Here is a 14,234-nt window from a genome sequence, read left to right as displayed (position 1 = left end):
AATGAAGAAAATAAAACTAATTCCTACAGATAGATGATTGAAAAAATTAATATTAGTCATAAAGTAAAACTAATAATTGATAGTTCTCAATTTATAAAAATGATTGTGGCTCAGTGTATTTACCAGTAATTTCAATCGACTAAAATCAATTGAAATATAAATAGCATAGTATAGAATCAAAATTGTTATTAATTATCTATACAAAAAAATGTAAACATGTGTAATTTACCATTTTTAACAGATTATTTTTCAATAAACTGTAATATATATATATATATATAGGTACATTAATCTACCAGCAATAGTTATATTCAATATATATTTATGATATGTATGCACTTCAATAATTATATAAGATTTGAAATACATGTAAATATTTTTCGAATTATTAATTTCAGGTAAAATAATTTAAATTTCAACAAAATAATTTAGACATCAATATTTATTTAATGCAGTGGTTGTGCCTCAATGGATTTAATTAAATGTTAAATTTCTTAACATAAAACTGTTGTAAAAAAAAAATGTAATAAAAAGATTTTAAATATAAGTAAAAAATGTATTTTATTTTTAATACAAATTTTTAATTGATGATATTTCAACAAAACCAGCAATACGTATACATAAAAACAAATATATCATCGAAGTCATTAAAAGAAACGATAATTTTAATTATTTTTTTCTAGGAATATAACACACTAAAAATAATATTTTTCGATTTCTATTATTTAGATTCTAAAATATTTTTTTATTTATTTGAGTTGATTTTAGTTGTAACACGTATTGTATAACAATTTTCATTTATGCATTAGTAATTACCTACATTTCTAACACTATTGTATATCTATTTTATGCTTAAAAAGCATATAAAAATTTAAAATTTTTACAATAATATAAGTATTTTCTAATACTCACTAAAGTTCATATAAAAATGATATAAATATTGTTGACTAAGCACACACTTAAAATCTTAACAAATAAATCTATTATTGTCTTAATGTCTACGGTCTTATATGTATACATATAATTAAATCAAAATAATATGGTAATAATATTATTACTTGTGTACCTATTAATATATATATATATATATATATATATAAATATACTATTTCACTAAATAAAATAAAATTAAATACACACAAAACAAAACATAAATATAGTAATATATCCTACTAAAAACATTATATTAGTTTTAATTTGTGTATATTTTTTTAATACTCAGTTATTATTTCCTCGTAGTCAGATCAGTTGATACTTGGAGTGAGGTAGTATGTATATCAACCACAAAATATTATTATTTAATGTTTCAGTTGAAACTGATTTTAGCAATAGTATTATTTAAATTTTAGTTAAAACATTTTTTTTTTATTTAAATGCATATTTTATGTTATTTAAATATTAATTAAAAAAATAAAATGTAATTTATACAGCCTGTGTTAGACGTTAGTCTTAACTGACAAAACATAAATATACACACACACAATATTATACTAAAAGTAGAAAATGAAACATCAAATATTTATTAGTGTTATGCAGGAAAAATGATAGGTTATATATATTGAATAGAAAATGGAGGAATGTAGTAAAGTTTATGTCACATAATGGAAATCGACTAAGTCAAATTTACTTAAGTTGTTTATTTGCTCTTATTTCATACAGAAATAAATAAGTAAATAAATAAATAAATATTTATAATATATATTTATACATATATAAATATATCTGTATGAGGTTTTAAGAGAAGATAAAACTGTGTGACATGTGTGCCAGATTCCATAATAAAGCGTAGCTAGTAACTCAAGTCACGTTTTATTTTACGGTTTTCCACAAAAAAGAAGTCCAAAAATATCTTGAAAAAAAATTGTTTAAATATTCATAAAAGTTATTAAATTACATGTATAAGAGTGGTTGGACTACTTCTGATAGTAGGAATAAAATTTATAAATAAATATATATATATATATATATTGTGTAATTCTTATATAGTAAAATACCAAAATGTATAAATTATCAAAAATATTTGATTTCGGTTTTTATGGCAGTGAAAATATTTGAATAAATTATCCGCCAATATAGGAATTTAGCAATATGTTTTGTGATATATATGTATATAAATATATTCAAATCATTCTGCAGTGAAATATAATGTTAAAATATTCCAAATTTCGTAACTATTTATAATTTAGAAATTTAATTTAATTATGTATTTTAAATACAATTTTTGTATTATGTAATCATTATTGAGATATGTCATTGTTTAAAAATAATTTTAGAATTCACTTAATTCAATCGATCCAACCAAATTTACATTATCTAATAATGGAATAATTGCCTTATTGAAGCAAAAAATAATTATAGTTGTAATATAAATCAATTTTCGGTTAAAATACAATAAGTTTGAATCTTAAGTTCTAGACTCAACTTCATAATCTCCAATCACTATTCTTAAATTTGATGTATTATGATTTTCCAAGAATGATCAATTAAAAACTAGTAAAAATAAATTACAATCATTTAACATTAAAATCCATGCTTTAAAATCTTGCTTTTATTTCTCTGAAGCTTTTACTAGATTTATTGGGTCATATATAAACAGAAGATTATATTTCGAAATAAAGGTTTTTTCAATAGAAGTGTGAAATCGTCCATATAATATCTAATTATGGCGACGGATTGTTGTTAAATATTTCATAAGCTAATTTTTTTTAAAATTATTTATTTAACATTTTACTATAAGCATCCTTTTCTTTTTTATCATGATATTTTCTACGAGGTTCTCAATGAGGGTTTTTTTTTGTAATCTTTTCATTACAATATAGATGTGCTAAGATTATAGAAGCAAAATACTAAAATTAATGGTCGAGATATTAAAAAAGAATGATTGTCCCTATAAGTAATATAAATGTATTGATCACCATGCCCGTGAACATCAATATAAGATACTACTCAACCAGATATTTTTCAACATGATATTATATTAAAACACTACTAATATAAGTAGATATATATAATATACATTTTAAATTAATTAAATCGATGTTAAGCATAGTTATTAAAATGTATTACGATGATAAATTAATTCCATTTGATACATAAGTTTCAAATCCTAAGAGATTCTAATGTAACCTTCTATTTTACTACTTATAAAAATTCAACGATAAATAGGAGGTATTACAATACTTTATTCATGTATTTCATTAGAAAAGATTACAACTTTCGTGGATCATCATACTAATCTCTTACGGTTTCAAAGTAAAATTATATTGATTTTTGTTAAGAAAACTTTAAATAAGAATCTCAAAACTCAAAACCAACGACGCAAATTAAACAAAGAGTACATTTTAAACTATCAGGCATATAAATATTATTAAATTGTTTCAACGATGACACTAAACATTTTTAGTAAAGTAAATTGGTATGAAGTTTAGTTTTGTTTTATTAAAAAAAAAAAAAAAATTAACATAATACACGTATACTGTCCAGTAATAAATAATCCATTATTTTATTAGAATAAGTCATTTGTCATTTAAATAATTCCTGAAATGCATTAATTTATTATGATGTCAAGCATAAGTTTTACAATAAGTTAAAAATAATTAAATGTTGTTATAAAATAAATTAAATATGTATTTAAAGTATTATATTTTATTTTTAATCAGATTGATATTTATTAATATTATTATTAATTATTATTTATAAAAAAAATTTATAAAAATCATGTTTAGTTAATAATTATATTTAATTAAAAAAAAAAAAAAATATTAATTTATCATTATACTTACATTATTTCAAACTAATTAGATTTTGTCGACAACTGAGTCAACATTTTTAAGAAGAAAAGAAATAAATCGAAGAAATTATTTTCTTCCTTGATAATTAATTTAAATTTGAATGAATTATTATTCTCATTGCATTAAAATGTAATCATTTCGTAAAACATAAATAATTCGTAACTATAAATGTATTACTAATAAATTAAGAACTATTGTAATATTTCAATGGTTTACAATTACACTTCATGAACTCAGTTATAGTTTTATTATTTTTAAACAGTTTATATACATAGAATTCGATCATTATTTTGTCTATGAATTTAGAAATCTCTAAAATATTCTGAATTTAAGGAAAAGAAAAATTTTTCTTTGCATACTAACAATCATATTATCGAATGCGTAATGCGAAAACCACTTTATCTATCTGAAGTAGTTTTACAGTTATGTATAACGAAAGTTTGATATGTGTATCTCTAATAAGCATTGTAGTAAATAATGATACATTTTGGTTATGATACTGTATGGTATCTATATCACTAGTCTTATAATTCATTTAAAATAGCAAACGTTGAATTCATACTAAATTTTACTTAACGTTGTATTGTAATATATTTGTATTAAAATCATGTTTGTTTAATTTAAATACCTTCACTATAGTGTATACCCATAGATAGTGAGTATATCATATATATGGTATGTATACACTGTATACAATATGCTGTATAAAATATGTGCAGTGGATAAAGAACACCTGTTTTATTAATGGATAGGATAGGTTAGACCTTTATTAACCCGTATTTTAGCAAACCATAAGGTTTTGAATAAGAAATCTACTTACTGTAAATTCAAGCTCTCTCATATGAATTTAGATATTCTTATTTTGTAATTATTTTAAAAATCAAAATAATTTTAATGATTGTGTTATTAAGTTACATACTTTAAAACCACTGGTTTTGAACCATCCGACAAAAGAAAAATAAACAATAAAAATTATTTAATGTGTACCTTGTAAACTGTGACATAATAATTATATATCATTTTTTTAAAAAACATTTTGCTAAATTTCAGTGCAAAAACAAATCAATAGGAATTTGAATTGAAGAGTATTCTATATTTAATTTAATAATTCACTCTTTTTACGAAAAAGTAAAACAGATTTAATAACACTTCATGACTCATGTTGATATGTTTCATATTTTCAAGAAGCTTTTGTACATATTAGTAACTATGTATATATATTATTGTAAATTAATACAACTATTAAATAAGTAAACAAAAATCATCGATTTCTTTTTATCATTTATATGTTAGTAAAAATAAAAAATAAATAACGCGTGATATATTATAAATATTTTTTATGTGTGGTTTTCAAAATCAGGATATATCTAGGTTCTTATTTATACTATGTAAAGGGAATATATAACTTCATATGCAGGTTTTTTTTATCCCAAGAGGCTTAATATTGACACAGAGTATGAATTATTGCAAAAGATTTATTATAAGGTGAATAAATGAATGTTGTTCACGATGGACAAGCAAATTCCAACTTAAAAACAAATATTACATTCTATGTGTTTTACTTATTTTTATTGGCATGCAAAAAATGTACAAATCTGTAGTAAAGAAAATAGCGAAAATCAGAAAAGACAAAAAAAATATATATATATATACATATACATTTATATATATATGTATATATATATATATATATATTAATAATAATAATAAAAAAAATGTATTTTGTAAGAAAAGCTGACTGAAAGTTTAATATAAAAGTGTATAATATATGGTATAAAAAACAATAATATATGTATTTCAATATCTGATTGAAACAGGGTGTGACAAAGATTTGATATATGGTAAACAATACGTCATTTAACATATTTTTTAAAATATTTTCAACAGTTGAAGTTGTTCAGATGTATATTTAATTGATATGAGGTTATTTTTTGGTTATAATAAAAATATATATATATATGATAATAAAATACCTTAGATAATGATATACTTAAAAGAATTATGTTAAATAATATTTATTCTATATTGTTTAGAAATATAAAACATGGAATTAAACATTTTAGATTTTTAACTAGGTACCTTATGTAATTAAACCATGGGAAAAATCTACAAAAATCTAAATAAAATTGTTTCTATGAATTATTTTCTAAGTTTAATCCTTCTTCTCTTTCGTCTTTCTCCTAACTATTTGTAGTCAGCCACTCTTGTCCTAAACCACAACTCGTTTTAGATTTCTACATCCCATACGCACACACCAAAGGCCCTCAGATCATTCTCAATCGTATCCAACCATCTCTTTTTTGGTCATCTTCATCCTCATTTCAGTTCAATATTCAATTTCAAAACAACTTTTACTGCTTTTTTACTTCTTGTCTCATCATAAGCACAAACCATCTCTATTTTCTCTCATCATGTTCATTATAGATCCTACATAAATTCTACCTCTCACATATTCATTCATTATTTTATCTTCTCTTGTCACTCCACTCGTCCATCTAAGCATAACAATTTCCGTAACAATCATACTCTGTTCTATTATCCTGTTAACCGCCCAATACTTTGAACCATATAGCATAGTTGGTCCCACTAAATTACTGAAAAATTTACCTTACAGTCTTATTGGGATTCTCTTATCACATAAAGCACCCGACTTTTTTCCTCTATAGTTCCCAAGTTCCTGTATGTCTCCTTTGCCTTTAAATATTGGTACAATTAAACTGTTTTCCTAATCTCCTGACATTTTTCCCTACATTAACACCTTATTAAAAAGATCTTTCAATTATCCAAGGCTTACATCCCCTAAATTTTTCTACACCTGTACAGGCACTCATCTTGTCTTACCACTTTTTTTCTTTTTCATCGCTTTTGCGAAACCTTCAGTTCCTTATCACTAACTAGACAAATCAATCCTTCATTCCATAAAATATTCTCTAAATCTTCTTTTGGATAATTTTCGTTCGATAACTTCTATCATTTGTTAACACCCTATTTTCCTCATTTTTTATACATCAAACATTTTGAAAGTCCCTGAATCGTTTTTTCTAACCTTTGTTTGCCTATACATTTATTTTTCTCCTTCATTTGTTCCTAGCCTCTCATATAACTTAACATATCCATTCAATTTTGCTTTAGTTACCGCTATCTTCTTTATTTAACATACATTTTTATACTCATTTTTTTAGTATTAATAATTTGAAAAATATCCTTTGTTCGCATAATAGGTGAGCTTTACTTTAAATTCTTTTTTGAACTAAATTATTTATTTTATATTCATTATTTCATTTAAAAATTTTAGAAATACTTTTAGATTAACGTACACATCTTATAAAATCAATAGTTTTTATTTCTTCTACTTAAAAATGTCATCATTAATTAATCATTTTATTCAATATTTGTTCAGTTCTTAAAGAAGTTTAATATGAAATTTGGTTTTTATTTAAAGAATATTATATTTTTAAACTTATAGTTATATATTTTATTTCATTGCATAAATTAAAATCTAAAGATTTACTTATTTTATAAAGCAATATTACATTTTGATTAGGTAATATAAGAAATATTTAAAATAATAAAATATTTAAATTAATATAATGCGTATAGAATTGACAATTAAAAAAAAAAAAAATTCTTTATAAATCAAAACCATATCCATTAATTTAGTAAAAATGAATTAAGTCATTATATTACCTATAGATAATTAAAACCTTAAGCATTATAACTATAATTATTCTTTGCATTGAAAACCAATTCTTATAAATGCTTTAATACTTGTCACACCCGATACGAAATAAAGTGATTAGATTGCAGACCAAAAATATAGGAAGATTGTTAGAACACAGAGAATTAAGAAAAATTAGTGAGTTGTTAGAAGAAGTGTGTCTGTCAATATGGTAAGCTCTAACCTAACAAGGGCACCGCGTCAGAGGATTCTGGCAACACTTCTGCCAACCGCAATAGGTAAACTACTTGTGAAAGCAGTATTGCCACACCTGTAACACAAATAACGTTAAAAGTAACCTATATTTGGTACTATATTAACTTATTGATGAGAGTAAATGCACAAATGATTAAACTTAAATTTATGACAATTATCAATTTATATTCGGCTTTGTCACGTTTATAATCTATTATCATGATTATTGAAAAACTATTATAAGTGGACAAGAAGGACTGTAAAATATATTTCATAACCTTTCATTGTTATCATAACACTAATAAGTACTGTAAATGTTTTATTTTTATTTTATCGATATTCCAAATACTCATGTAAAAATATAAAACAATTATTCCGTATAATATTTAAATTTCATACAGAATTCAAGACTATGTTAAGAAAATAGTTTATTTCTTCAATCGTCTTTTATATATGTATTACAGGTTTTAAATACATGAGTTTTTAAATCTCGATAATAATTGAATATCAAAACGTATCCAATCTGAACTCATTATTTAAATAATTAGTTGAATTAAATTTAATGGACGTCTCGTCTGGTGTCACAAGCTGTATTAATTGATTATATTATGTTTTACACCTAATTTTTAATGGATCTGAAAAGGCAAACAAATACAATCACAAACTGCAAATCCACATCGATATCAATATGCAAAAAGACACACAATTATTATTGTTCAAAGAACAAAACAAACATAATATGTAAAAAACGTCTAAGACAATAAAAAAAGAGATAAAAGTGAAGTGAGAAAAAGCACTCGAGCGAAAGAATCAAATGGAGTATAATAGGTACACTGAGACAAAGCCGTATCTATTAAAGTGTTTTATTATTGAACTATTTAAAATTTATTATTATGATAGCAGTATATAAAGGTTTTTTTCAAGTATACGGCTTGGCCTCTAGTGTTTTTTATTTTATAAAATAGAAATCGTACAAAATCAATTAAAACAGGAAGTTTTTTTTTTCTAAATGCTGTTAATTAATAAGTTTTGATTCATTTACTTCGATTATCTTAAGAAATCATTTACATAAATTAATCTTATACAAGTTTAATTTGTTATTCAGTTTTAATAAGCTTATTTAATTTCATGATAAAAAATAGATTTCTATTACAAGAAATGTTTGAAAGGAACGAAAATAATGAACTAAAAAATGTGTGTAAGTATAAGTAAATGTATATTATTAAATACAAACAAATAAATACATAAACATATGAATTACTAACATTGATATTTTTCGTAAGTGCATTTAAATTTGATTTTGGCCATTTAATCGGTATATTTGTATCGGCCGGCTAATTCGACCACTTATATAATTGATTATCTGTGATAGGTTTTGTACGATTTCTAATTATTATTCATTCAAATGGTAAAAAGTATAAATTCTATTCAAAATATAAATAGAAATATAAAAATTAAAAATTGTAAATATCACTAACTGTCACAAGAATTGGTTTATATTTTGGGAGGAACAGGGTAATTTTATGGTACCTAGCAAGGGTATCGCGTCGGAGACTTGTGGAAGCGTTTCCGCCACCAAATTCAGGAACACTGTCAGTGATAGCAAGATGGTCACTCCTGTAACAACCAATTTATTTTTATGACCTAGAAAAATACACCTGGGAACAATTTTTTGATATAACAATGTTTTATTTAAAATTTAATAAAATGTTGTTCCTATTACTATTCATAACAATTATATATTTTATAATATTTTGGAATGCACATATATATATACGTATATGTGTGTATAAATATATATATATATATGTGGCTTGTCCAACGAAGTGGTTCCTCCAAGTACCAAATGACAATGACATTTGTCATCATGCAAGTTGATATTTTTTCTTAGTCCTACCTATTAGGGGAACCGCTTCGGACGTAGTTGGCATTGACTCGGCAACCAGATTCAGAAACACTGTTAGTGACAGTAGTATAGTTATTTCTGAAATGAACACTTAAATTATTTATTTCTAATCTGATTGAATGGGCTTGTACATGATCCATATGAATACATTTGATGTTAAGGTCTTAATAAAAATGATAATTTAAGACTTCAAGCGTAAAAAGCGATTTCCATGAAATACATAAATGTTTAAATAGATACATTTTTTCTCCTTCTCAAAAAATCATTTTATATGAAGACATAATATATTACGTATAACATATATTTATGAAGTTTTATTTCAACCGCTTGTTAAAATATTTTAATGCAGTTAATTACATTGTTTAATACGTATTTAGTTATGTGAATTCATGGATATAATATTTTTGGACCAACATTATTGGATCCCTTGAAATGCATTTAACTAATTAAAATGTATTTAGACGCATACGTATTATGTAAGAAGATTAAAATTAATGCGTTGGAATGATGATCTTTCAAAACGGCATTATAGTCCACCGGTGTAGTCAGGTAGTGGAGTTCGTTGCAGTGGTAGTAGTGGTAGTGGTCGTTAAAGAAATAATTCGAAAACCTAAACAAATATATTAATACACAACACAAGGATTTGTAACGACGTACATCATCGTGTATACATAATCACAAAATCTCTTGATCCTTGTCCGTAAAAAGCTCGAAAAATTCGTATTGGATAATTATCGCGAAAATAAATCCATTACTCTTGATGGCTACAAAGGGCTCTCTCGAACATGACATGTATACGCCAGCCATGAATTACACATATTATTATTAACGGCATCTGAAAATCCTCGCATTCCTTGTCTCTGTGTTTATTTAGGTGCTGACGAAGAATAAATTGTTTATCTCATTTATATTTTTTTATCCTTGAAAACCACTGCTATTTTTTTTTTATCCATATATTACGTGTAAAAACGCACGCATTGACATTCGTACACACATACACATACACACACACACACACACACACACACACACACACGCACACGCACAGACAAACTAACACACCCACGCACTCAAAAACACACCCGCGCGCCCTAATATTCACTGCATCCAGTTCGCTGTAATAACATTTTTTCTTTGATATAGCTAGATTCGGCGTCGTGTCCCCTTACCTAGTGTGAGCTTTTCTCCGCAGTCCGGAGGCAGCGTGAAGCCCAGGAGCGCCATAGACGAGATCAGCACGCACGGCACGATCAGGTTGAAGAAGTAGTATAACGTCCTCCGCCTGATCTTTATTGTAAACGTGATGTCCACGTACGGTTCGGGACAACAGCCGTACATTATCACGTTCTTTTTGCCGGGCATTCCTGTAACGTGACGTATTTTAACGGACATGCACTATAAAACAACAACGCGCGCACAATCAGGTGTTCCAGGAGAAAATGAAAATTATAATGAGATTTTATGTCGTGATTGATGTGTCCGGAAGACATTGCGCGTTGCGTTAAAAATGCAGCGTTGCTTTTGTATCGTAGAACCGTGCAAACAGAGCATTTGTATGATATGCTCTAAATAACATTTTTACCGAGGTGATATGCAATTTTAACGATATTGCGCAGTGTTGGTTCAAAGAAAAAAATATTCATACTTTGAACCTGAAGCGGTAAATGCGAATCGATCCTGATGAGTACCGACGACCACCATTTAATAGTACACTTTTACCCTCTGTTTTTATTATTAAACCGAAAGGTTTTCGAATATTCACATCTAGCGTACGTGATAAATTTATGATACCTATAAATTGATACATTCATTTAATCGTTCGTTCGTTTCCTACCACATAATTTTCGGTTTTAATTTTTAACTTTTTATCATGTACTTTACTACTTTGACTAATACGACATTATTAAAATAATTAAAACTATTCAATAATGTGATACGAATATGTTCATCCAACTATCACCAAGTATTTTTTTCTATAAAAGATTATACAGATTATTATTATTATTATTATACATATAAAGATTATTTAGATTATACATCAAATTTTTACAATTATAATAATCTTTCTGTTATATTCGCTATAGTTTATTGGGTGATATACATAGGTGCCACCAGGGATTTTTTTAGGGGGGTACATTATGTATAGAAAATGCTCTGATTCCTAAACTATGCTTGAATTATTTAAATTAAATACGTAGGAATATTTTTTCAAATTGTATGACGATACAAAATTATTTTAAATTTTTTCGGGTGTCTACAAAGTAATGCAGGCTACTAGAAACTCTGATAATGATAATAATAGCCTGTATCCTACATTTTTAAATTCTATTTTTATTTTATTAAATCCAGGGGAATGCAAATGCACTCTTCTAGCATCTCTTTCGCGGCGCTTATGGTGATATATTATATAATTACAGGTCATCTCAGTTTTACGATAGTTATTTTAGCAACTTAATAAAAAATAAATCATCATTTTCTGTGGATACTTACTAAAGTATAAAATTAAAATCACATAATCAGTATTAAAGAAAAAAAAAAATCGAATGGAAAAACTAATTGATTTTTTTACTGAAAAAAAATTAATTATAATATATATTCAATGTAACATTTAATTATAATAGTATTCTTGTTATTTAATTCATATTTGTATCAAACGGAACATTTTGACTTAACTGAAATAATAAAAATAATAGTTATAGAACAATTACTATTATTATAAAAAATATGGAAATTTCTAACTAGCCAATATTTTCTTTTATAAAAATTCAAAGTTGAAATGAGATGAAATTAAAAAAAATTCAAGACACTGCAGTCAACAAATAATAAGGACCTTTTCCGTTAATTCACTACCACTATTTTTCTTTTTTTTTTTTTTTTTTGGTTATTATTCAAATCATATCTACGTTATTACGTGATTTAAAATGCTAACTTTGTGAATTATTGTTTAGTTATAGTATAATATTTTGTATTTGTGGTCTATATATGTGATTTACTCGCGCAGCGAGATTTTAGCTTCACATACAAAGCATAATACCATTTGCAAGAGTATCAAGGCTTGTACAAAAACTAGATTAGGTTTAGACTATACTTCTCATTAGAGCAAAGCCCCATCCTCCGAAAATTTACACGCAGTACTACTCGAGTTGGTGAGTGGAGCCGGCAGGCGTAACGAGCTAAGTCCTACAATTTTTAAAATTAATGTTCCGATTTTTCGAAAAAAAAAAAATGCAAACAATTTTTGTTACAATAAGAGATCAAAACTCGATACCTTCTGCTTCGAATTAAAAGTCATTAACTATTAGACTATGAGGTTAATTTTATTTAGATTAGATAAGATACAGTTTTTAGAGCAATAGAATATTTATCGAGAAAAGGTGAATTAACGGAAAAGATTTAATAATAATAAAAATATAATAATTATAAGGTATTTATATTCTAATATATTTTCATTATTTTGTTTTCAGATGTTCGAAAAACATTAATTATGCTAAAAAAAAAATACGTGAATATACAATTTAATCCTAGCTCTAAGAATTACATAATAAGCATATAATTATTATAATATTGGTTTCGATATAAATAAACAATAATATAGCAGAATTCAATAATTTTAATTATTTAGAGTATATTTTTTATATCTGACGATAATTTCTTAAATCAAAACGAGTCATGTATATTAATACTTTAATAATACTTAGGTATGACTAAAAAATGTTAACTTTATATGTCAAATACTATATTTTTAATAGTTTTAATAAATTATTTATATACTTAATAATTCTTATTGCTTCACGGTTTTTATATTATATTCCAACTCAGTTCTAAGGTAATATATTTTGAACCTTTAGAAGCAACTGATGTGTCACAATAACTGATCAACTTGATAAAAACAAGAACTATACGCACGGAAATTAAATTGAAAAAAGGTCATTCAATATCAAATACAGTGGGTACAAGTTACGACAGAATATTAAAAACAACACATTGGTGAAAACTAAAGTGAAAAGTGAGAAAAAATTGAATGAAATAACCCAAAAATGATAAAATAGTTTATTTTCTTTATTGATAAGTAAGGTTTCAACACCTAAGGTTATAAGCCAATATAACAAGAATTGTTGCTAAATATTTGGCACTGTAAGGACTTTGAGATCATAATGAGAATATGCAATAAGAAGGATGTAATGAAAGTATAATCAAATTAAAAATGAATGTATTGGCTGGTATAATTGTTTATATTAATTATATTGTTACGAAACTAAAATAAAAAGATACATTTTTACTTAAGAATTATAGTTATAATATATAATTTATAATTATCAACTATAAAAATTATTTTCTTAAAAATATTAACTTAAACGTATATATTTCTTGAAAATATAAAATTATATGTTTATATAATATGATTTAAGTTTTGATTACTTTACTAATCAATTAATTTAAAATTTAAAACCATACTCGCATAGCTTTTTAAGATAAACGTAGTATAAAAATGCATATCATTTTTTTTTAATCCAATATGCTATTTAAATGCGGAAAAATAATTCTTAAAATCAAACAATATTATGAACAAAATATTCAACTATTCAATCTATACAGATAAATTTAATCAATTTCATAAAACAAT

The 14,234-nt window shown here is 24.8% G+C and overlaps 1 protein-coding gene across 5 annotated transcripts in view; it reads right to left on the bottom strand.

The window, feature by feature from the left end:
• Positions 1–14,234, bottom strand: part of LOC112688087 (acetylcholine receptor subunit alpha-type acr-16-like) — a 213,158-nt gene that overhangs the window by 20,199 nt on the left and 178,725 nt on the right. Inside the window, exons 7-9 of one of the 5 annotated variants that reach the window (XM_025561136.1) lie at positions 10,780–10,974; positions 9,602–9,688; positions 9,235–9,321 (exon numbers count right to left, since the gene is read on the bottom strand). In XM_025561136.1, the coding sequence (XP_025416921.1) occupies positions 9,235–9,321; positions 9,602–9,688; positions 10,780–10,974 (369 nt within the window). Of the gene's footprint in view, positions 1–7,693; positions 7,781–9,234; positions 9,322–9,601; positions 9,689–10,779; positions 10,975–14,234 lie in introns of all 5 variants that reach the window. The other 4 variants (XM_025561121.1, XM_025561114.1, XM_025561105.1 and 1 more) reach the window with 4 other exon arrangements.

This window comes from Sipha flava, unplaced genomic scaffold, assembly GCF_003268045.1.
Source record: "Sipha flava isolate LNK unplaced genomic scaffold, YSA_version1 110_pilon_pilon, whole genome shotgun sequence".
NCBI lineage: Eukaryota > Metazoa > Arthropoda > Insecta > Hemiptera > Aphididae > Sipha > Sipha flava.
The sequence above is the reverse complement of the archived record's forward strand: the minus strand, read 5'-3'. Positions and strand labels throughout refer to the sequence as shown.